At 44.2% G+C, this 24,199-nt stretch overlaps 1 protein-coding gene across 3 annotated transcripts in view; it reads left to right on the plus strand.

Moving 5' to 3' along the window:
* Nucleotides 1-24,199, plus strand: part of kifc3 (kinesin family member C3) — a 203,991-nt gene that overhangs the window by 132,779 nt on the left and 47,013 nt on the right. For all 3 annotated transcript variants that reach the window (XM_034182888.1, XM_034182872.1, XM_034182880.1), the window contains exons 4-9: nt 573-723; nt 11,483-11,556; nt 15,341-15,403; nt 15,603-15,746; nt 16,096-16,353; nt 18,152-18,325. In XM_034182888.1, the coding sequence (XP_034038779.1) occupies nt 573-723; nt 11,483-11,556; nt 15,341-15,403; nt 15,603-15,746; nt 16,096-16,353; nt 18,152-18,325 (864 nt within the window). The remainder of the gene's footprint in view (nt 1-572; nt 724-11,482; nt 11,557-15,340; nt 15,404-15,602; nt 15,747-16,095; nt 16,354-18,151; nt 18,326-24,199) is intronic.

The following is a 24,199-nucleotide window of genomic DNA, read 5'->3' on the forward strand; positions in this document are numbered from 1 at the left end:
AGACATATTCAGTGACTTGGAAATGTGTCCGTCCACTGACCTCTCTAAAGAAATGTCTGTATTTACTGGTGAAAAGAGACTGACAGTACGGAAAAATGTCTGTAGTTCCTAAATAGTTTGTGCAAAATCTGTTCACTCCTTTGAGTTAAACCTGAAAGTCGACACAACAAACACATTTGGATTGTTTCAGTTCACCTCCATTGTGGTATACAGAGACGGGGGGGGTTCCTGTCCAAATAGTTATCGACCTGTGTGTGTGTGTGTGTGTGTGTGTGTGTGTGTGTGTGTCCGTCCATCCACTAATGGCTGCTGGTAAGTTCAGATGGCGACACGCCTGTCGAACTGGATGAATCAGCTTTGTGCTCAGTTTTCACACCTTTTAAACCAAATAGAACGTGCACACACCCCAAAAGCATTTGTGCTGCTCTTTCTGCGGCTGCCGTCAAATTGTAAAACAAACCAGGAAGCACGGCCTCCATAACTGAAAAGCGTGGCGGGGGAAATGGCTTCTTCATGCCTGGTGTTCCTGAATAACTGATGTTTGGCGTCATTAATTTGTTTCTTTATTTTAGACATTACAAGACAAAGTTTGTGCATTCAAGGCGCGTCTTCGCTCTGAAGAAGTTGCACGCCGTCTGCTGCTCCAGCAGCTGCAGCAGCTGAGCGTCCACGACACGACGTGCAGCAGTGACGGCGTCGAGGTGCTGGATGCCACGCCCACAGGTGAGCAGATATATTTTCAAGATGTCATCTAAACGTAGGCGTCATCCAATATTCAAAGCTGTAAATTACAGCATCAAACATTTCTGCATGTTGACTTCAAGATATCTTTGTCATTGTGCAGTCACGTGAACAATGAAATGATTGAAAGCAACTTCTGTAAGGTGCAGAAGTTAAAAAAAAAAAAAAAAAGTAGGCAAACAAAGAAATGAAAGGCATGTACAGTGTTGCACATCAAGGTTAAGTGCACGTGCATTCATGTCCTTCCAAGAGTGACCTTGCCAGGTCACTCTTGGAAAAGAGATGTCAATCTCAATGAGTTTTTTACCTGGGTAAATAAAGGAAATGAATGAATGAATGTCCGTTATATTAAAGGTGCATATGAAGTGTTCGAACAGCTCACGGGAAGAAACTGTCTGGTTTTACTCTGTGTGACCTCGTACCTCTTAGCAAAGGGCAGCGTGCTGAACAGGTTGTGGTTGAGGTGGAAGTGGACAGCTCATCACTTTTTCTGCAGTTCTTGTCACCCTCTGCACTCTCTTTCTGTCAGCCACTGTGCAGCCAGCGTATCACACAGAAACACCACACACAGGCACGCTGCCAACCGTGGCGCGGAAAAAGTCACAAGTAGGTTTGACTGCAGTTTGTAAGGACCCTCAGGAAGTGGAGACGTTGCTGGGCCTTCTTCACAAGGGCAGATGTTTGCTGACTTCGAGAGATCGTCAGAGATTTGGGTCCCCAGTAACTTGAAGGTGGAAACCCTCTCAACAAAGTCTCCTCTTATGCAAAGGGGGGGGGGGGGGGGGTTGCGCCTACTAAAGCTCATGGCCACTTGTTTTGTGTGTATGTGTGTGTGTAGTAAGAGTTGGATTGTTCCTGTTCCACCACTCGGTCAGCCGCTGCACCTCGTCCCTGTAGGTTGAGTCCTCATCCTTAATCAGCCCCCCCACCAGCATGGTGTCGTACAGTAGAGTGACCATATTTTGATTACCGAAAACCAGGGCACTCAGTCCAGCAATGAGATATTCAAGTGATACTTGAAGTTTACTCAAAGATGCTCAGAGAAGAAAAACGATGAAAACCAGGACATTTTCATTACTTTCTAAAAAAAATTTCAATTTATTTCATTTATATAGCACCAAATCACAACAAAGTTGCCTCAAGGCGCTTCACATGAGTAAAGGCTAACCTAACTAACCCAGAGCAAGAACACAGGTGACAGTGGTAAGAAAAAACTCCCTCTGATGATTAGAGGAAGAAACCTCAAGCAGACCAGACTCAGAGGGGTGACCCTCTGCTTGGGCCATGATATAGACATAAATTATAAAACAACTTACAAAATGAATATACAGGAAATGTTGCCAGTGTACAGGACAGGAGGGTTACAGAAACAGACACCACACCCATCTCTGGATGGAGCTGCACCTTAAACAGAGAGAAAAAACAGAATCAGGCATCAGAAAGACAACAAATACAGTATAATTTGTCAGCATTAAACAAAACAGAAGAAATACTAATGTGATCGCCGGCCACTAGCCCTAAGCTTCACTAACAGACCCAGACTTTAGATAAAGTTGAGGCCGCGGCCCGCTTCGTTTACTAATAAAATTAATTAAGAGTAAAAAGCATAGAAACATACTGTACCAGTATGCTGCCATATGAAAAGGAAAATAAGTGCGTCTTAAGTCTGGACTTGAAAGTCTCCACAGAATCTGACTGTTTTATTGATGCAGGGAGATCATTCCACAGAACAGGGGCATGATAAGAGAAAGCTCTGTGACCCACAGACTTCTTATAAACCCTTTTGACACAAAGTAGTCCTGCACCTTGAGAACGCAAAGCCAGAGCTGGTACGTAGGGTTTAATTAGGTCAGCTAGGTAGGGAGGTGCCAGTCTGAAAAATTTTATAGACTAGTAGCAGAACCTTAAAATCTTATCTCACTGGATAGGAAGCGAGTGAACAGATGCCAGAATGGGTGTAATGTTGTTTAAACTTTCTGCTTCGTGTCAGAAGTCTGGCAGCAGCATTTTGAACCAATTGGAGAGCCCTAATGCTGGACTGTGGTAAACCAGAAAATAGAACATTGGAGTAGTCCAGTCTAGAAGAGACAAACGCATGAATCAGGGTCTCAGCATCAGCCATAGACAGGATGGGATGAATCTTCACTATATTTCATAGGTGAAAGAAAGCAGTCCTTGCAATATCTCTAATGTGGAGGTCAAAGGACAACGTAGGATCAAAAATTACCCCAAGGTTCCTCACTTTGTCAGTGTGATATATGACACATGAGCCTAGGCTAAGCATTAGCTGGTCAAATTGATGCTGATGTCTACCTGGACCAAGAACCATCATTTCAGTATTATGTAGGAAGTTGCTAGACAAATCATTGATGTAAGGCAGTCTTTTACAGATTTTATGTGGATCAATCAATCAATCAATCAATTTTTTTTATATAGCGCCAAATCACAACAAACAGTTGCCCCAAGGCGCTTTATATTGTAAGGCAAGGCCATACAATAATTATGTAAAACCCCAACGGTCAAAACGACCCCCTGTGAGCAAGCACTTGGCTACAGTGGGAAGGAAAAACTCCCTTTTAACAGGAAGAAACCTCCAGCAGAACCAGGCTCAGGGAGGGGCAGTCTTCTGCTGGGACTGGTTGGGGCTGAGGGAGAGAACCAGGAAAAAGACATGCTGTGGAGGGGAGCAGAGATCGATCACTAATGATTAAATGCAGAGTGGTGCATACAGAGCAAAAAGAAAAAGAAACAGTGCATCATGGGAACCCCCCAGCAGTCTACGTCTATAGCAGCATAACTAAGGGATGGTTCAGGGTCACCTGATCCAGCCCTAACTATAAGCTTTAGCAAAAAGGAAAGTTTTAAGCCTAATCTTAAAAGTAGAGAGGGTGTCTGTCTCCCTGATCTGAATTGGGAGCTGGTTCCACAGGAGAGGAGCCTGAAAGCTGAAGGCTCTGCCTCCCATTCTACTCTTACAAACCCTAGGAACTACAAGTAAGCCTGCAGTCTGAGAGCGAAGCGCTCTATTGGGGTAATATGGTACTACGAGGTCCCTAAGATAAGATGGGACCTGATTATTCAAAACCTTATAAGTAAGAAGAAGAATTTTAAATTCTATTCTAGAATTAACAGGAAGCCAATGAAGAGAGGCCAATATGGGTGAGATATGCTCTCTCCTTCTAGTCCCCGTCAGTACTCTAGCTGCAGCATTTTGAATTAACTGAAGGCTTTTTAGGGAACTTTTAGGACAACCTGATAATAATGAATTACAATAGTCCAGCCTAGAGGAAATAAATGCATGAATTAGTTTTTCAGCATCACTCTGAGACAAGACCTTTCTGATTTTAGAGATATTGCGTAAATGCAAAAAAGCAGTCCTACATATTTGTTTAATATGCACTTTGAATGACATATCCTGATCAAAAATGACTCCAAGATTTCTCACAGTATTACTAGAGGTCAGGGTAATGCCATCCAGAGTAAGGATCTGGTTAGACACCATGTTTCTAAGATTTGTGGGGCCAAGTACAATAACTTCAGTTTTATCTGAGTTTAAAAGCAGGAAATTAGAGGTCATCCATGTCTTTATGTCTGTAAGACAATCCTGCAGTTTAGCTAATTGGTGTGTGTCCTCTGGCTTCATGGATAGATAAAGCTGGGTATCATCTGCGTAACAATGAAAATTTAAGCAATACCGTCTAATAATACTGCCTAAGGGAAGCATGTATAAAGTGAATAAAATTGGTCCTAGCACAGAACCTTGTGGAACTCCATAATTAACTTTAGTCTGTGAAGAAGATTCCCCATTTACATGAACAAATTGTAATCTATTAGACAAATATGATTCAAACCACCGCAGCGCAGTGCCTTTAATACCTATGGCATGCTCTAATCTCTGTAATAAAATTTTATGGTCAACAGTATCAAAAGCAGCACTGAGATCTAACAGAACAAGCACAGAGATGAGTCCACTGTCCGAGGCCATAAGAAGATCATTTGTAACCTTCACTAATGCTGTTTCTGTACTATGATGAATTCTAAAACCTGACTGAAACTCTTCAAATAGACCATTCCTCTGCAGATGATCAGTTAGCTGTTTTACAACTACCCTGGATGAGATTACCATCAGTTTTCAGCATGTATAACTGAGTATCATCAGCATAGCAATGAAGGGTAATCCCAGAACACCGCAATATGTGCCCAAGGGGTGCTATATAAGGAAGAAAAGCAGGGGGCCTAAGACGGACCCCTGTGGAACCCCACATTTCATGTCACTAAGGTTAAAGGTAGTGTTACTGTACAAAACACAGTGAGATCGACTGGTCAGGTATGACGTCAACCATGCAAGGGCACTCCCAGTAATCCCAAAATGATTCTCCAGCCTATCAAGTAGAATATGATGATCCACTGTATCAAATGCAGCACTGAGATCTAACAGCAACAGAACCGTAGAGGTGTCCGAATCCATTGCAAGCAGAAGATCATTCACCACTTTAGTGAGAGCCATCTCTGTGGAATGATATTTTCTAAAAGCAGACTGCAGTGGCTGAGATTATTCTCAGTAAGATAGTCTACGAGCTGCCGTGACACCACTTTTCCCAGAATTTTAGAGCAAAATGATAGATTTGATATTGGCCGATAGTTTTTCAATACACTAGGGTCAAGATTAGGTTTCTTAAGTAATGGTTTAATCACTGCAGATTTGAAATGTTTAGGAACAGATCCAGAAGTTAAAGAAAGATTAATCATTTCCAGCACAGTCGGCCCAAGAGTGGACCACAGGTCCTTAAACAGTTTTGTTGGTGTAGAATCAAATAAACAGGTTGTGCTTTTTGTAGACATTACGATTTTTGTCAGCATGCCGAGTGAGATACTATCAAATTCTATAAATCTAGGTAGTACCTCAGTAGTGGTGCCCACCTCAATAGCAGGGTGTAGTGGCTGGGTTAAGGCATGCTGGGATATGTTTAACCTGATGTCTTCTATTTTCTTCTCAAAGTAATCCAGGAAATCTTGTGCTGTTAAAGGAGAGTGAACTACAGGTGGTTGTCCATGAATAAGTGCTGCCACCGTGTCGAACAAGAACTTTGAGTTATGCTTGTTTTTATTGGTCAAATCAATCAATCAATCAATCAATTTTTTTTTTATATAGCGCCATATCACAACAAACAGCTGCCCCAAGGCGCTCTATATTGCAAGGCAAGGCCATACAACACATCAGAGTAATAGGTCCACTTTGTAGCCAGTAATGCATGTTTATAGTCTATGATAGCATCACACCACGCAAGGTGGAATACTTCTAATTTTGAACTATGCCATTTCCATTCTAGACCTCTATCTTGACAGTTGGACTGTTTAGATTTAGGGGTGGTTCCAGAGTAGCATATATGAGGCTTGGAAGTAGGTATAGGTATGAGATATTCCACGTGGGTTGTAGGTAGCAGACACAAAATATTTGATATTGCTGGAACAGCCAAGGGGACATCCTCAATTTCAACATCATCCACTGTATTCATGGGTATTAAGTTTGCAAAGCATATCACTCTAATTTTTATGGACACGTCTATGGAAATGGGCCACAGTCTCAACTTGTTGAAATTCCCTCCCTGGCAGATAAACTGCACTATCACCATAGTGGATTTTATGCAGTAATTTCTCCACTAAGCTAATGGATTCCACACCCACATTTGTCATAAACTTTGCAGGGTGTCTAATCATCTGCTTTGTGGCCTGCTGTAAATTCATAATGTTACCCTCCCTGTCGATCTGTGTTCACAGACAAAATGGCAGCACCTTCCCCAGTAAGGTGAAGGCTGTTCGGCATCAGCAAGCCATGACAGCCCCAGAACAAAGGCCAGTTATCAATAACTAAAGCCTTGCTGTCTACAAAATTGCACCAGCCACCTATTTAACCATGTCAGCCTGCTAAACGCCTCATCATTATCCCGGGAGGGGAGGGGACCAGAGACTATTAATCGATGCTGACACAAGCTCAGGATGACCAGTACAGGTCATGAGGATAGAACATGTCCTGGGAAAACAGGACGTTTGGTCATCCTTAGGGTTGGGTATCGAGAACTGGTTCTTTTCGGGTATAGTTAAGAAATGATTCGATCCACCGTCATCAATAGCCTTTTTGCTTAACGATTCCCTTATCAGTCCTTCAGAACGGCCATTGTTTTTGGGGGTGTTTGTCGGGAAAATGATCATGTCTCTACGTCGATTACAGAACCCCTGCAGGGTCTGTAATCAACCGTTTCTGCAGTGCGGCTCTTCTTTGAAGCTTGAAGCAATGAAGCACTGATCCAACCTGCTGCTTTGTGGTTCTTTGTTTTATTTCGCTTTATGTTGATTTTCCCCACTAAAATCCCAAAGAGCATCTGTCTGTGAGTAATATTTACCCTTTTTATGTTACACCGACCTGTTATGGTCTTGTGAAACAGTTGATAGATGTATTTTATAACTTAAAACTGGGCCCATGCTAATGTGTTAGCATGTCTATGGCATCTTCAATGTTAAAGTTAGCATTAAGCTGTTCACATCTCAGCACGTTTGTGTGCATTTGTTTTCTGTATAATAATTAATGGTGCAGAATTTGTTGTTGTAAAAGTCAAATGTATTAAAAATGGTCATATTTTTATTTTATTTTATTTATATATTAATAATAATAATAGTAACAGCAACAATAATAGTAATAATAAATAATAATGATACAATACAATTTTAAAGAAAGAGACAAAAAGAACCTGTTGAAACAAAACACAACAGAAAACAGAAAACCAACAAACAATGAAAATAAATAAATACATATAGAAATGTTTCCTGTGAACATCTAGTGACTCTCACTCCTCCATTTCATCTCTGTCTTATTTAAGTTTACTGACAGTTTGTTTCAGTCAAACCATATTTTCAATGTGTTAATTTCTTCAGTGATTTCCTACAGAACTATCTGCCAAACTAGAAAACAGCTGCATCCTATAAGAGCAGAATGCTACTGGAATGAATTTGAATAAGGAAAGTTGTCTTTTTCTCACTAAATGGATGCTGCACTCACTGCAGTTTATTGTCTTGAATAATCCCAGATTGCATTTCAGAGCTTCTAGAATTCAAACATTTCCGTGCAGGTGGTGTTGGGGGGTAATTTTGGGTTTCAGCTTTTTTTTGTTTTTCACCACTTTCATCCCTGAATATGTGAAATCGTTAGTCACTTTTGTGCAGATTAAAGTCACTAAATAAATGGTAAATGGTCTGCATTTATAAAGCGCTTTTCCATCTGCATCAGACACTCGGAGTGCTTTACAATTATGCCTCACATTCATCCAGGCTGACAGAGTCAGAGCTCTATTGAGCTGAGTATTCCATTAACTTTAACTAGTAATGACTTCATGACTTTCTTTGCTAACAAAATTTTGACTATTAGAGAAAAAATTACTCATAAGCATCCCAAAGATGTATCGTTATCTTTGGCTGCTTTCAGTGATGCCGGTATTTGGTTAGACTCTTTCTCTCCGATTGTTCTGTCTGAGTTATTTTCATTAGTTACTTCATCCAAACCATCAACATGTTTATTAGACCCCATTCCTACCAGGCTGCTCAAGGAAGTCCTACCATTATTCAGTGCTTCAATCTTAAATATGATCAATCTATCTTTGTTAGTTGGCTATGTACCACAGGCCTTTAAGGTGGCAGTAATTAAACCATTACTTAAAAAGCCATCACTTGACCCAGCTATCTTAGCTAATTATAGGCCAATCTCCAACCTTCCTTTTCTCTCAAAGATTCCTGAAAGGGTAGTTGTAAAACAGCTAACTGATCACCTGCAGAGGAATGGTCTATTTGAAGAGTTTCAGTCAGGTTTTAGAATTCATCATAGTACAGAAACAGCATTAGTGAAGGTTACAAATGATCTTCTTATGGCTTCGGACAGTGGACTTATCTCTGTGCTTGTTCTGTTGGACCTCAGTGCTGCTTTTGATACTATTGACCATAAAATTTTATTACAGAGATTAGAGCATGTCATAGGTATTAAGGGCACTGCGCTGCGGTGGTTTGAATCATATTTGTCTAATAGATTACAGTTTGTTCATGTAAATGGGGAATCTTCTTCACAGACTAAAGTTAATTATGGAGTTCCACAAGGGTCTGTGCTAGGACCAATTTTATTCACTTTATACATGCTTCCCTTAGGCAGTATTATTAGACGGTATTGCTTAAATTTTCATTGTTACACAGATGATACCCAGCTTTATCTATCCATGAAGCCAGAGGACACACACCAATTAGCTAAACTGCAGGATTGTCTTACAGACATAAAGACATGGATGACCTCTAATTTCCTGCTTTTAAACTCAGATAAAACTGAAGTTATTGTACTTGGCCCCACAAATCTTAGAAGCATGGTGTCTAACCAGATCGTTACTCTGGATGGCATTTCCCTGATCTCTAGTAATACTGTGAGAAATCTTGGAGTCATTTTTGATCAGGATATGTCATTCAAAGCGCATATTAAACAAATATGTAGGACTGCCTTTTTGCATTTACTGCAATATCTCTAAAATCAGAAAGGTCTTGTCTCAGAGTGATGCTGAAAAACTAATTCATGCATTTATTTCCTCTAGGCTGGACTATTGTAATTCATTATTATCAGGTTGTCCTAAAAGTTCCCTAAAAAGCCTTCAGTTGGTTCAGAATGCTGCAGCTAGAGTACTGACGGGGACTAGCAGGAGAGAGCATATCTCACCCGTGTTGGCCTCTCTTCATTGGCTTCCTGTTAATTCTAGAATAGAATTTAAAATTCTTCTTCTTACTTATAAGGTTTTGAATAATCAGGTCCCATCTTATCTTAGGGACCTCGTAGTACCATATTACCCCATTAGAGCGCTTCGCTCTCAGACTGCGGGCTTACTTGTGGTTCCTAGGGTTTGTAAGAGTAGAATGGGAGGCAGAGCCTTCAGCTTTCAGGCTCCTCTCCTGTGGAACCAGCTCCCAATTCAGATCAGGGAGACAGATACCCTCTCTACTTTTAAGATTAGGCTTAAAACTTTCCTTTTCGCTAAGGCTTATAGTTAGGGCTGGATCGGGTGACCCTGGACCATCCCTTGGTTATGTTGCTTTAGACGTAGACCGTGGGGGGGTTCCCATGATGCACTGTTTCTTTCTCTTTTTGCTCTGTATGCACCACTCTGCATTTAATCATTAGTGATCGATCTCTGCCCCCCTTCTCGGCATGTCTTTTTCCTGGTTCTTTCCCTCAGCCCCAACCAGTCTCAGCAGAAGACTGCCCCTCCCTGAGCCTGGTTCTGCTGGAGGTTTCTTCCTGTTAAAAGGGAGTTTTTCCTTCCCACTGTGGCCAAGTGCTTGCTCATAGGGGGTCGTTTTGACCGTTGGGGTTTTTCATAATTATTGTATGGCCTTGCCTTACAATATGGAGCGCCTTGGGGCAACTATTTGTTGTGATTTGGCGCTATATAAGAAAAAAGTTGATTGATTGATTGATCCCGATGTCAGGGTGCTGCCATACAAGGCGCTCACTACACACTGGGAGCAACTAGGGGATTAAAGACCTTGCCCAAGGGCCCTTAGTGATTTTCCAGTCAGGCAGGGATTTGAACTGAGATCTTCTGGTCTCAAGCCCAACACTTAATCACTAGACCAGGGGTAGGCAACCTGTTCCAGAAAGAGCCATGAGGGTGCAGGTTTTCTTTGCAGCCACTGACTCCACCAGGTGATTTCACTGATTAACTGATTCCATCTGCTCAAAGTGATATTAATCAGTAAAATCACCTGGTGGAGTCAGTGGCTGCAAAGAAAACCTGCACCCTCATGGCTCTTTCTGGAACAGGTTGCCTACCCCTGCACTAGACCATCACCTCCCCCAATTGTCACTAACTGGGACTCCTGTCTTGTTGGGAGAAAGAAACAAGAATCATCCTCCATTCTGTTCATACAGCTCCAAACGCTGCGCGGCTCTCTGTCGAGTCAAGACAGAACGATAGAGTCCAGTCGGAATTAATAACTTCAAAGCGAAATGCTGTTTAAATCAAATGACACCTCTTTCCAAATGTTGTAATAAAAACAAACTGCAATCGATCAAAATGTGTTTTCCTCCCAAAATGAGACGTCCTGCGCTGACGTACAGCAGCCGGCTGAGCTCAGCTCAGAGGTACGGAGAGACATTCATGCCAAAATGTCTGAAAGGAAATGCTTTTGACAAAAACTACAGATTTTATTTATTTTTATTTATGTCCAGAGATCAAGGATCCAGTGACCAATTTCATATTTATTTACTTTAAGACTCAATAAAATGTTGTTGACATAGAAAACCTGTAAAGCCTGCTTTTAGTACACAGTAAATTCACAAGAGGTATCGATAAGGGAATCGATAAGGAATCAGGTTAACAAGCAGAATCAATAATAGCATTGATATTGATAAAATCTTATCAGTACCCATCTCTAGTCATCTGACAATACAGGGATGGATGAGCATACAGGTGTGTGTGTGTGTGTGTGTGTGTGTGTGTACAGAAGAGGGCTCAGCACACATCCCTGTGGGGTGCCCATGCTGAGTGTCAGGGTGGGTGAGCTCATTCAGTGACCTTGACTGTCTGTGGGTGGTCTGAAAGAAAGGTTTTAATCTATGTGTAGGTGGCAGGCGGAATGTGTTTCACTGACTTTAAACTTGCTGCAGTGTGAACTGACGTTCTTCAAGGTGCACACTGTTCATCTGATCTTCTTGGTTCAGGTGTGAAGGTTTTGCAGCAGAGTGACTGTTTGAGGAGTCCAGAAGAGCAGCTCATTCCACAGCTGCACACACAGGTATGTCTGCAGGAAATTCAACACACTGTCTCCTCTGGGCTTTTTTTTTTTTTTAAGTCTAAGTCCAGATATCCTATTAAACCATGTCCCCAAAAAATGAGGCTTGGCCAACTGAGGCCCGCAGAGCACCAATTAATAACTCTTATGCACTGCACAGATGCTGACTGACGAGCTGTTGTGCAACAAACCCCATACAGGGCACCTTAACAATCAGTTTGGGTTTGTGTGAGTGTGCTTTTGATAACTCTTTGCCTTTAGCAGCACAGATGTATGGTGTGAAACAGGAGTTGCTGAGGAGTTTTGCTTGAAGGGTGAGAGTGTGTTTCATGAAAAAAATGTCTGCAGTGTAAAAATCTCTGGAGGTGGAGAATATCTGACCCTTAAGTTGATGGGAGTGAAAATCTGTGGAACTCTGACATCAGATGGAGTTTTTAATGTTGTGCTGCTGACTGCTGGTAAGTTTAAAATAATAATAATAATCTGATTATTGTGCAGTCGAATCACTGCAAAAATAACATTTTCTCCACAGAAGTTTGTTTGTGTGAGAGAAAACCAGAATTGGGTTTCCTCTGCACTCAGTCTCTGCAGATGTGCTGAAATGATTGTAATCTAACATAATGGATGTTTTGCTGTAATTTCCGTCAGTGTTATTGTTATCATTATTATTATTGTTAACAAAATATTTCTGGCCTAGCAAGACTTCTCAATGGTGTGACAGCCCGGCAGGCCTATAATGCTCTAGAGCGGGGGCATTCAACTCCTTCCAGAAAGGGCAGAGAGGGTGCAGGTTTTCTTTGTCACCACCCACTCCACCAGGTTATTTCACTGATTAACATCACTTTCAGCAGGTGGAATCAGTTAATCAGTGAAATCAGCTGCTGGAGTGGGTGGTTTCAAAGAAAACCTGCACCCTCTCGGCCCTTCCTGCTCGAGGGGAAACCCTGCAACTGCATGGTCAAGTACAACCCCAATTCCAATGAAGTTGGGACGTTGTAAATAAAAAACAGAACACAATGATTTGCAAATTCTTTTCAACATATATTCAATTTTATTATATGGTATGTGATTTTGTCAACTTCTGATTGGCCCATTCGCCACTTTCTGAGCTGTACTACATGCCAAGTTGACCCCTGGTGGGGCCTAGTACACCTCGCGTGCAGCGTAGCGCTAGCCAATCGAGCGACGCCTTCTATCGATAATGACCAATCAGATAACGTGATACAATGCCTACTTTGGCTGTCAGTTTGTTGACAAGATTCTACATGATGCCTGTGCATTATTTCACAAAGACTATTCCTTATTAAGCCCCTTTCACACGGGCCCGCTTCGAGTTGCATCGTGCGTCGTCATGATGATGCCGTGTACACAATGCAGTAAAAACGAAGAAAAAAACGCTGCTGGCTGCAGCTGCTGCAGCAGCTCCTCGGTCTTCTCTCACAAATGTGTTTAAATACAGTCTATAAAAGTCCTGCTCACAGACTGATTGCCAGGGACAGGACATGTCAACGTTCAGTAAAAAGTCTGGACATCTCCAGTCCACTCACGGATGATTTGTTTGTGTGCGCACATGTGAACAATTAAAAGAAAAAAAAAAGGCTGCCTGCTCCTCGCTGTCTGCAGACTCGCTCTTCACTGTGTTAAAAAAAAAGGACATAAGTCCTGCTCACATTGCCAGAGACAGGACATGTCCACATCAAGTATAGCGCATTCAAAGCGCATATTAAACAAATATGTAGGACTGCTTTTTTGCATTTACGCAATATCTCTAAAATTAGAAAGGTCTTGTCTCAGAGTGATGCTGAAAAACTAATTCATGCATTTATTTCCTCTAGGCTGGACTATTGTAATTCATTATTATCAGGTTGTCCTAAAAGTTCCCTGAAAAGCCTTCAGTTAATTCAAAATGCTGCAGCTAGAGTACTGAAGGGGACTAGAAGGAGAGAGCATATCTCACCCATATTGGCCTCTCTTCATTGGCTTCTTGTTAATTCTAGAATACAATTTAAAATTCTTCTTCTTACTTATAAGGTTTTGAATAATCAGGTCCCATCTTATCTTAGGGACCTCGTAGTACCATATCACCCCAATAGAGCGCTTCGCTCTCAGACTGCAGGCTTACTTGTAGTTCCTAGGGTTTGTAAGAGTAGAATGGGAGGCAGAGCCTTCAGCTTTCAGGCTCCTCTCCTGTGGAACCAGCTCCCAATTCAGATCAGGGAGACAGACACCCTCTCTACTTTTAAGATTAGGCTTAAAACTTTCCTTTTTGCTAAAGCTTATAGTTAGGGCTGGATCAGGTGACCCTGAACCATCCCTTAGTTATGCTGCTATAGACTTAGACTGCTGGGGGGTTCCCATGATGCACTGTTTCTTTCTCTTTTTGCTCTGTATGCACCACTCTGCATTTAATCATTAGTGATTGATCTCTGCTCTCCTCCACAGCATGTCTTTTTCCTGGTTCTCTCCCTCAGCCCCAACCAGTCCCAGCAGAAGACTGCCCCTCCCTGAGCCTGGTTCTGCTGGAGGTTTCTTCCTGTTAAAAGGGAGTTTTTCCTTCCCACTGTTGCCAAGTGCTTGCTCACAGGGGGTCGTTTTGATTACGTAATTATTGTATGGCTTTGCCTTACAATATAAAGCGCCTTGGGGCAACTGTTTGTTGTGATTTGGCGCTATATAAATAAAATTGATTGATTGATTGATTGAAGTATAGCTCCAGACATCTCCGCATTTACTCACAGATGGTTCATTCATCTCGTGGTCAAAGGAGGAAAGATAAACTATAACAAGAACAAATATAAAGTAGAAGATAAATCAGAGTGCACAGTCTGTCTGCAGCGTGCACCTGGCGCAGACATTCCTGCGTCGTCATGACACCACAGGAAGCTCAGCCCCGGTGTGAAAGGAGCTTTAGAGATTGTGCTCATGAAGTATTTTGGACCTGTTGGTGCAGTATGACAGTAATAATAAAGAGCTGAAACTTGAGATTGATTTTTCAGTTTTAGTATGTTTGACAAACTCTCAATTTTCTTGTTTACCATATAATAAAACAGTTATAGACTCGGCCAGGGCCTCGGTGAACCCCACCCCGACCAGGTCTGCATAATCACGGTTACACCGAAATTAAAAATCTATAACTGTATAATGTATCTGCCATGATTTTAAAACTGGAAGAAACAAGTCACACAGCTGCTTCCTCACAAATCCCATTTGCTCCAGAACTGCATCTGGATGGACACACACACACACACACACACACACAGAGGTTAAGTGTTGCACCTTTTTTGTATTATTATTACTGTGGGGAAACGTCTGCCTGGACCACATGTTCTGTAGTTTTAAGTGTTGTACTGCATTAACACGGTATTCTTGGTCCTTATGGTTGAAGTTTTGGCCTATTGGTGGCGCTGGTGGGCACACAGGGTCACACGTGCCTCATACAGGACTACATGTGTCACAGCTTCATGCCATGTGTTGTTTGGGTCGTCAGGTGCTTCCTGTCAGACGTGACTTTGACACTTCAACCATGTCCCATAATTACTGTATTTAAACTGTTACATTGTCACTGAGCCAATCCGCTGCTTGTCACCTCCAGTCAGACTCTCCTCTGCTGATCTGTGTTTGAAAAGCTTGTGCACGTGAAGCCACAGACATTCACCAGTGCTTGAGTTGTTATTTTCCCCAGTGTCACCCTGTTGGATAAATAAGTGGTTTCTTTAATCAGCAGTTGGTGCTTGTGGTACTTTTAATTGAGATTTTCTTAATTTTCCTTTTGATGTGGCTCTTTCAGGTGAAGGAGCTGGAGGAGAAGCTGTTGGATCAGACTGAGGTGGAGAGACATCGCTCTGAACTGGTGAGACCCTGATGGACCGCGTCCCTGAGGAACCCTGGGAAAGACTAAGCTAAATATGAATGTGACGTGCACAGCTCTGACGTGCACAGCTCTGCTATCAGGAAGGGAAGCGTGGTGGATGATGGGAGATGGAGTCCGGTGTTCCTTTTTAAGAACATGAATAATGTCTTTGTGTGTATGCCATTATTCTGGCCTGCAGGGGGCGACAGACGTGGAGAAGCAGCTGGAGCTGCTGGTGGTTGAGAATGAGCATCTGAAGCAGGAGCTGAAGTCATGCAGGAGTTCAGAGCTTCAGAGGGATGAGAAGACTCCTTCAGACTCCTGCAGCTGTCCACACAGACAGGTACGCGCGCCGCACACGGGCAGGTACAATCCAGACTAGAAATGCCTCAATGTTGACTAACCAAGCAACTGGTCAAGGCCCACAAGAGACACATTTCAGATGAGGCTTTCTTTGGAGAAGAGTTGATGATCTAAGGGTCTTCCGGGGTGGTTGACATCCAGGCTAATTGACCACAACATCAAGAAAATGTTTGAGGTGAAAAGCAGCTTGATGCTGGCAGTGATTATAGCGGCGGGATTTGTCAGGCTTCATCTCCTCTGTATCAGGAGTCTTCGTCTGTCAGTAAGGAAAAACTGAGATTTGTGTGAACTTCCTGCACAAAGTAATAAAATCTGGAATTTGCTTGCAGGATGTAGAGGCCCTGCGACAGGAAGTGTCCCGCTGGGAAAGCCAGGTCTGGCAGAAGGACCGGCAGTTGGCTGAGCTGGAGAAAGAGCTACTTGAGAAAGCGGCCAAAGTGGAAAACCTCCAGCGTCAGCTCGACAAGTCAACCCGACAGCTGGGGGAGTCGCAGCAGCAGGGGAAGGCGGAGCTACAATTGGCCCAGCGACTACAGGAGTGCAAGGAGCAGCTTACCCGGCAGGCAGCCACACCCCCCAGGGTCAAGGTGAGGAGGCTGATTGGAGGTCAGCTAAACTTTCAGTACATTTTATTTGTGTAGCGCCAAATCACAACAATGCTGCCTCAAGATGCTTCAGACCAGACTCAGAGGGGTGACCCTCTGCTTCGGCCATTCTAATACTTACAAGGTTTTTCAAAATTTTGCAAGCAGAAGAAAGTGTCCATTATTGAGGTTAAAGGCACGCAGTCATTGGTGCAGCAGGCAGGGCATCCTGAGGTCAGTCTGGGGCACAGGGCCAGCATCCATTGGAGGTCTTGTTAGTGCCACTTCATGCCTGGCTCATATGGCAAATGTTTAAAATTGTCAGTAGGTTTTCAATACTTGAGAGACCCCACACATGGTGATTTAAAAAAAAAAAGCATAGATATAACACTTTTGGTGGTACCGTGTGTGGTGAGCAGCCACACCACACAACAGATTTTACTCATGAACATTCCCAGGTCAGATGGGAAATCTTGCAAAACCTCTTGAGCTCAAACATGACTTTGGAGTAAAGAATTTTGGATTCCCTGTCTGTGTGTCTTTCTGATTCACATTCAACAGGCTGCGTGCTGGGATATCGGCAAAGACAATCCAACATGTTGAATATTCGCAGTTTGAGGTCCGAGTGGTCCCGACGTCATTCCGGGAAGACTAGAGTACTCTGAACACACCACACACAGCAGGATTATATTTAGAGCCATCATGATTGTCGGGGCTTCCTTATGATTGTCAGAAGGGGAAGATCGGGACAGAAATTGGCATAATTATCTTGCTGTGTAACCAGGCATTAGTTAAAACTGTGACTGCAGAATGGTGCAATGTAAATGCAGACTGCAGTGGCTCAAAGAGGATATTCTCAGTTAGGTGGTCTATGAGCTGCAGTCGCTGCCTCCAAATCACACGCAGGCAGTGCGTCCTGAAGTCAGTCCTGCGCTCTGGGGTGAAGGGACGTAGAGGGAAAAGAGCGGAGTCAATCGACTCAAAATAATTGCACCTGAGGCATTAGTTCACCAGCAGTAAGTCAACAGGGAAGCAAAGAGAATACTAAGGTGCTCGCCAGCAGCCTAAACTGAGCTTCACTAACAGACCCAGAATGCAGACACCTGTTCCACTGCTAATAATATGAATTAAAAGGATAGGAAGCATAAGTTCTGTACTATGCCAGTATGCTAGCCATATGAGAGCAACAACAGATGCGTCTTTAGTCTGGACTTGAAAGTCTCGACAGAATCTGTTTTATCTCCATAGGAAGACCGTTCCACAAAACATGTACATAAGAAGCTCTGTGGCCTGCAGACTCTTTTTTTTTTTTTTTTTTTACCCTTAGGGACTCCAAGTAGTCCTGCGCCATGAGAACACAGAGACCATGCTGGTACGTAGGGTTTAATTAGGTCAGCTAGATAGGGAGGCGCTAACCCTTGAATTTTATAAGTTAGTAACAGAATCTTAAAATCAGACCTCACAGAGACAGGATACCGATGAAGAGAGGCCAAAATTGATGTAATGTGGTTGAATCCTCTAAAGCAGGGGTGGGCAACTTGTTCCAGAAAGGGCCAAGAGGGTGCAGGTTTTCTTTGCAGCCACTGACTCCACCAGGTGATTTCACTGATTAATATCACTTTGAGCAGATGGAATCAGTTAATGCAGTCCTGTTTAAATGCATATATACGAGCTATATATATACACACACACACACACACACACATTACTCATAACAGTCGTATGTGTCAAAGTATGTGCATGTAACACTGACTGTTTCAGGTGGGGAAGTCCTGATAATAATCCCCCCCCCCCCCTCCGGTATTTGACTCAGACGGTGGAGGTGGAGTCTGGTGATGCTAACAAGGCCCTGGCTGAGGTGCAGTCCAAGAATGCCGCCCTGCAGGACCAGCTGGCTGTGCAGCGGCAGCTGCTGCGAGAGTTTGAGAGTCAGCTGCACGAGTCGCAAAGAACCTGCACTCAGCTCAGGACGCAGGTAAATCCAGAAAGGACTCTATGAAAGTAGCCATGAGCCAGACAGAGCAAAGCTGAGTGAACAGAGTTCAAGAGACGGTGTTTCTGCACAGAAATATATTAAATTAAACTATACCGGATGACTGTTGCATTCAGATAACAGTCTGCAGTCTGCACAACCCTGAACATAGTCAAAGCAGACACTTCTGTCTCTCTCTGTCTCTGTCTCTCTGTCTCTCTCTGTCTGTCTCTCTCTGTTTGTCTCTCTGTCTCTCTCTGTTTGTCTCTCTGTCTGTCTCTCTCTCTCTCTCTCTCGATCTCTGTCCCTGACCCGGCTGTGTCTGTGGAGGATGTCCTCCTGGCTGTGGGCGAACAGGTCGGACATGAGAACTTAACGTCCAGGATGAACAGAGCCGTGGTGGTTTTTCTGTCGGAGGAGCGTTTCTCTGCTCAGCTTGTTGAAAGTGGGGTTTATCTGGATGATTCTTACCTGCAGGCTTCTCCTCTCTTCGCTCTGTCCACTAAAATCATTATTTCCGGGGTTCCTCCGTTTGTTTCAAACGAGGCTCTCAGTCAGGAGCTGCAGAGGTTTGGAAAGTTTGCCCGCGGTTTTAAGACGATCGGACTGGGCTGTAAGAGCGAGAAACCTCACCACGTTCAGTCCTTCAGTCGTCAGGTGTTCATGTTCCTGAACTGTCCGACCCAGACTCTGGACGTGTCCTTCAGAGTCAAACGTGAGGACTCTTTTTACATGGTTTATGCCAGTTCAGGAAGCTTGAAGTGTTTTGAATGTGGGGACGTTGGTCAGAAACGTCTCATGTGTCCACACAAACGCGATGTGTCTGGGGCGTCGTGTCGGCGGCCCCGGGTCCGGTTCCGGGGCCTTTGGGCTCGGGGACCCGGTGTCGGTGTCTGGTCTGGGGGAGGGGCCCAGCGTGCAGGAGGAGGTCATTTCTCCACAGCAGGGTGTCTCTGAGACTGAAGCTGTCAGTGTAACTGCTGATCAGCTGACAACTGAACATTCTGGGTTGACTGATGCTGTGGTGACTGACGGTTCGGAGGTCAGTCCAGTTGATGTTTCTGTCTCTCCTTCTGTGGTCGACGCTGATGTTTCTGCTGCGGCTGAGTCCTCTGTCACCGTTGGACAGGGTGAACGGGCTGACGGGGAGACACCGGGCCCAGTAGACCCCGAACCCCCACTGAGTCAAAGCATTAATGATGATAACATGGATTATGATTCAGATTCCAGCATGTCCACCACCGGTTCCATCTCTCACAGCCGTGATCTGTACACGCTGCAGGACATCAACAGTTTTCTGGATGACTCATTTGGTAAATCAGTGAAAGTTGCAGATTATTTTCCCAACACGGAGAAATTTGTGAAATCTGTTGAAGTGTTGAGAAGGCTCGTTGGTCTGGACCTGCTGGATGAGAAGAAGCGGTACAGACTCAGGAAACATATCACTGCTTTGGGGAAGGAATCTCAGTGCAAGCAGGGGTGAGGTCGCAGGGGTCCTAAATCCACCAGATAGATAAGATGCGTTTTATTGTCATTGAATAAAATTCAACAAAATTTAAATTGCAGCTTCACCTTGTCTAACATAAAACCTCATACAACAATTTAAAACAAAAGACAAAAATACACATTCAACTACATACACAGAGAATACAGTAGGCAAAGAAATGCAGCAGGGAATATCAAAAAGTGCTGTATGCATAGCAGCTCTATAGATAAAAGTGCTGTGTGCATGACAGTTCTATAAACAAAGTGCAATGTGCCAGGAGTTAGACCCTGTAAATAAATAAATAAAACAGGCCAGATATATTGAATGCATAATTACAGTCCCTAAAAAGGTGTGTGTGTGTGTGTGTGTGTGTGTGTGTGTGTGTGTGTGTGTGTGTGTGTGTGTGTGTGTGTGTGTGTGTGTGTGTGTGTGTGTGTGTGTGTGTGTGTGTGTGTGTGTGTGTGTGTGGATAACTACAGAATGATGAGGTGTATATGAAAAAAACTACAAGGGATGGGGGCAAGGGCTAATAGCTCTGACAGCCCTAGGAAAAAAACTGTCTCTCAGTCTATTTGTAGTAACCCTTATATTTCTGTACCGCTTGCCTGATGGAAGCAGTACAAACAGTCTGTGGCCCGGGTGACTGGGGTCCACAGCAATAGATTTGGCCCTTTTCTTGACACGACCCTCATAAATGGAGTCCAAGTCTGGGAGGGGGCAGCCAACAATGCCCTGTGCTGTCCTCACCACCCGTGCCAGACTCTTCTTCTCCTGGGCCGTACAGCTGCCGTACCACACAGTCACACTAAGGCAGAGGATGCTCTCTATTGTGACCCTGTAAAAGTTTGCCAGCTGTCGGGAGGATAGTCCAGCACATTTCAGTTTCCTGAGGAAGAAGAGCCTTTGTTGCGCCCTCTTCACCAGATGGGAGGTGTGCATAGACCAAGACAGATCAAATGTAATATGGAGGCCCAGAAATTTGAAGTTATCCACACGCTCCACCACTTCTCCGCGTATGAGGAGGGGGACGTGGTCTGTTTTCTTGGCCCTCCTAAAATCCACAATGACCTCCTTGGTCTTCCCTGTGTTCAGTGTCAGATTGTTAACTGAACACCACTGAACAAGCCGCTGGACCTCCTCTCTGTAGTGGGTCTCATTATTATCTGAAATGAGACCCACTACTGGGGTGTCATCTGCAAACTTCACAACTGTGTTTGTGGGGTGGATGGCAGTACAATTGTGTGTGCAAAGAGTGAACAGGGCTGGGCTAAGCACACAGCCTTGCAGAGTGCCTGTGTTAAGGACCAGAGAAGACAATGTAAGGTCACCTATTCTAACCACCTGAGACCTATTGGTGAGAAAGTCTCTGATCCAAGAGCACAGCAGCGCAGGAAAACCCAACTGGTGTAGCTTCAGTGTCAGCTTGTCTGGGATGACTGTGTTAAAAGCTGAGCTGAAGTCTACAAATAGCATCCTAACATATGTGTTAGGGTGCTGCAGATGAGTCAGGGCTATGTGCAGAGTGATGGAAACAGCATCCTCTGTTGAACGGTTCCCTCTATAAGTGAACTGAAGGCTGTCCAGGTCCGCAGGAATGAAGTCTCTGATATACCTTAGAAGAATCCGCTCAAAGCATTTCATGATTACCGGGGTCAGAGCAACAGGCCGGTAATCATTCAGGCAGGTGATGGATGTCTTCTTTGGTATCGGTATTATGATGGAGGACTTGAGGCACCCAGGAACCTTGGCCAGACGCAAAGACAGATTGAAAATATCTGAAAACACTCCTGCTAATTGATTAGCACATGTTCTCGGAGTCCGACCCGACACCCCATCCGGTCCTGCAGCCTTCCGGACGTTAATCCTCTGCAATGTAGACATCACCTGATGGTGCTGCAGGATAAGGGGCTGATGCTGCTCCCCATGTTGGGGTAAATGTACAGCCTCCCTGCTGTTTGAAGTGTCAAAACGGGCAAAGAAGTTGTTCAAGGTGTGAGGCAGGGTGGGGTCATGGTTGGCCAGTTGGTTCTTGCGCTTATAATCTGTCATGGTCCTGATGCCTCGCCACATATTCTGCAGGTCCTTATTATTGAAATGCTCCTCTATGCGCTGTTTATACTGGGATTTTGCCTACTTAATTCCACTCCTCAGTTAAGATCGAGCCCTGCAGTAAGCCTGCCTGTCTCCAGCCCGATATGCAGCATCTCGGGCCTTCAGCAGGGACCATACTGTGCTATCCAACCATAGTTTCTGATTGGGAAACTCCTTAATGTCCTTTACAGGGAGGATAGCATCAGTACAGAACTGGATGTAACCCAGGACAGATGTATATTCTTCCAGGTCTGCCCCATCCCTAAACACACTCCAGTCCGTTTCCTCAAAGCAGGCCTGTAGTGCGGAGGAGGCCTCATCAGACCAAACTTGAACTGTCCTGATGTTTGGCTTTGATCTACATGCCAGAGGCTTATAAGCAGGAATCAGCTCCACCGAACTGTGGTCGGACATGCCCAGATGTGGTGCTGCCCACAGCCTTGTAAGCACCAGGAATATTAGAATATACCTGATCCAAAATATTAGTGTCTCTGGTGGGAAAGTTTATGTACTTATGAAATTTAGGAAACACTGCCTCTAATTCAACGTGATTAAAATCTCCAGCCACAATCACAGCTGCCTCTGGGTTGGCGTTCATCTGCTCATTAACCAGGCCGTACAGTGCCTCTAACGCTACTTTAGCATTCGCCCGTGGTGGTATGTAAACAGATACGATCACAGTAGACGAGAGCTCTCTCACCAGCTTAAAGGGTCTGCATTTCACCGCCAAGTATTCCAAATCAGGAGAGCAGAATGTTGCAACAATATATGTGGCTGTGCACCAAAGATTGTTTACATACAGCGCCAGGCCCCCACCTCTGCTCTTACCTGAGGCCCCAGTCCTGTCCACCCGGCAGAGAGTGCATCCCTCTATCTCCACTGCTGTATCTGGGATGCTATCATCCAGCCAGGTCTCTGTAATAGCGGCCACACAACTGTCCATTCTTCGCGAGATAATCCTTAGTTGGATCTCGTCAATATTGTTGGCAAGAGACCTGGCATTGGCAAGGAAGAGACTAGGAAGGGCCGGTCTGTACGGGCTAGCTTGTAGCCTAGCACGCAAGCCGGCTCTCTTACCCCTTTTCTGTTTAAGGAAACGCTGTCTCCTGGGCAGCTGCGTGGAAAAAATCATAGGCTCAGTAGTCCTTCGCAACTCCGGTAAAATAAAGTCCAGTTTCGGGGATATGTGAAGCCTGCATTGTAGCCCAATATTCCATAATTCCGACCTACTATACTGCACTAGTGCCTCCACTACCATTGTGTACATAGACATAAGTAAAAACAAACAAACAAATGAACACAAATATAGCCACGGGAGCTGCAAGCCGCAGCATATACACGCGCCGCCATCTTGGGAGGGTATGAGTGAGAGTATGAGTGTGTCTCACCGGGTGTTCTATCTTCTCTATTTGTCTTTCTCTCTGTTCTCTCTTCACTCAGTCCACATGCAGTATCTGAAGGTGGGCTCTTTGAACATGAATGGTGGCAGGGACGGCTGGAGGAGGGCTTTGGTCTCTGAGCTCTTTGAGCAAAAGTGGTTGTTCCTGCAAGAGACTCACTCTGACACAGATAATGAAGTGGACTGGGCTCGGTGGTGGAGGGGACCTTTTTATCAGAGTCATGGCTCCAACATCAGTGCTGGAGTGGCGGTTTTGTTTTCGCCTCGACTTGATGTCACCGTTTTATCCACCGCTGAGATCGTTCTGGGTCAGGTTCTGTTGGTTAGGGTCAGGTTGAGGGGTTGACCATGGTGTTTACAAATATTTACGCACACAGTGAGGGCTGGGAGTGGGTGGGGTTATTCAAACGGGTGAGGGACATTTTAGTTCAGCGCGATCCTGGTGACTGTTTGGTATTGGGGGGTGACTTCAACTGCACTGTAGATATGTCACTGTATTGGGTTGGTGAGGAGCCACATTTGCGGTTGGTTTCCTCACTGGTTGTTTTTTTTACATGAGGTAGATTTATTGGACACATGGAGGGTCACACACCCATAGGACAGACACATGGGTTCGGGTTTCAGATGGGGTGGTGTCTGCAGCCAGGCTTGACTGGATTTATATGTCACACTCATTCAGGAACGCAAGCGTTTCATTCATCCAGTTGGTTTTTCAGATCATCATCTCATCACCACAGAAATATTCCACTCACACACTCAGAGGTTCAACACTTACTGGAAATTCAACACCAAGCTTTTGCACGACAGGGCGTTTTGTAATTTATTTGAATCTTTTTGGGGTTTTTGGAGGGGAAGGAAGGAGACATTTGGGACAGTGAGTCAGTGGTGGGAGGCCGACAAA

The sequence above is a fragment of the Thalassophryne amazonica genome, chromosome 2 (assembly GCF_902500255.1).
Source record: "Thalassophryne amazonica chromosome 2, fThaAma1.1, whole genome shotgun sequence".
Lineage (NCBI taxonomy): Eukaryota > Metazoa > Chordata > Actinopteri > Batrachoidiformes > Batrachoididae > Thalassophryne > Thalassophryne amazonica.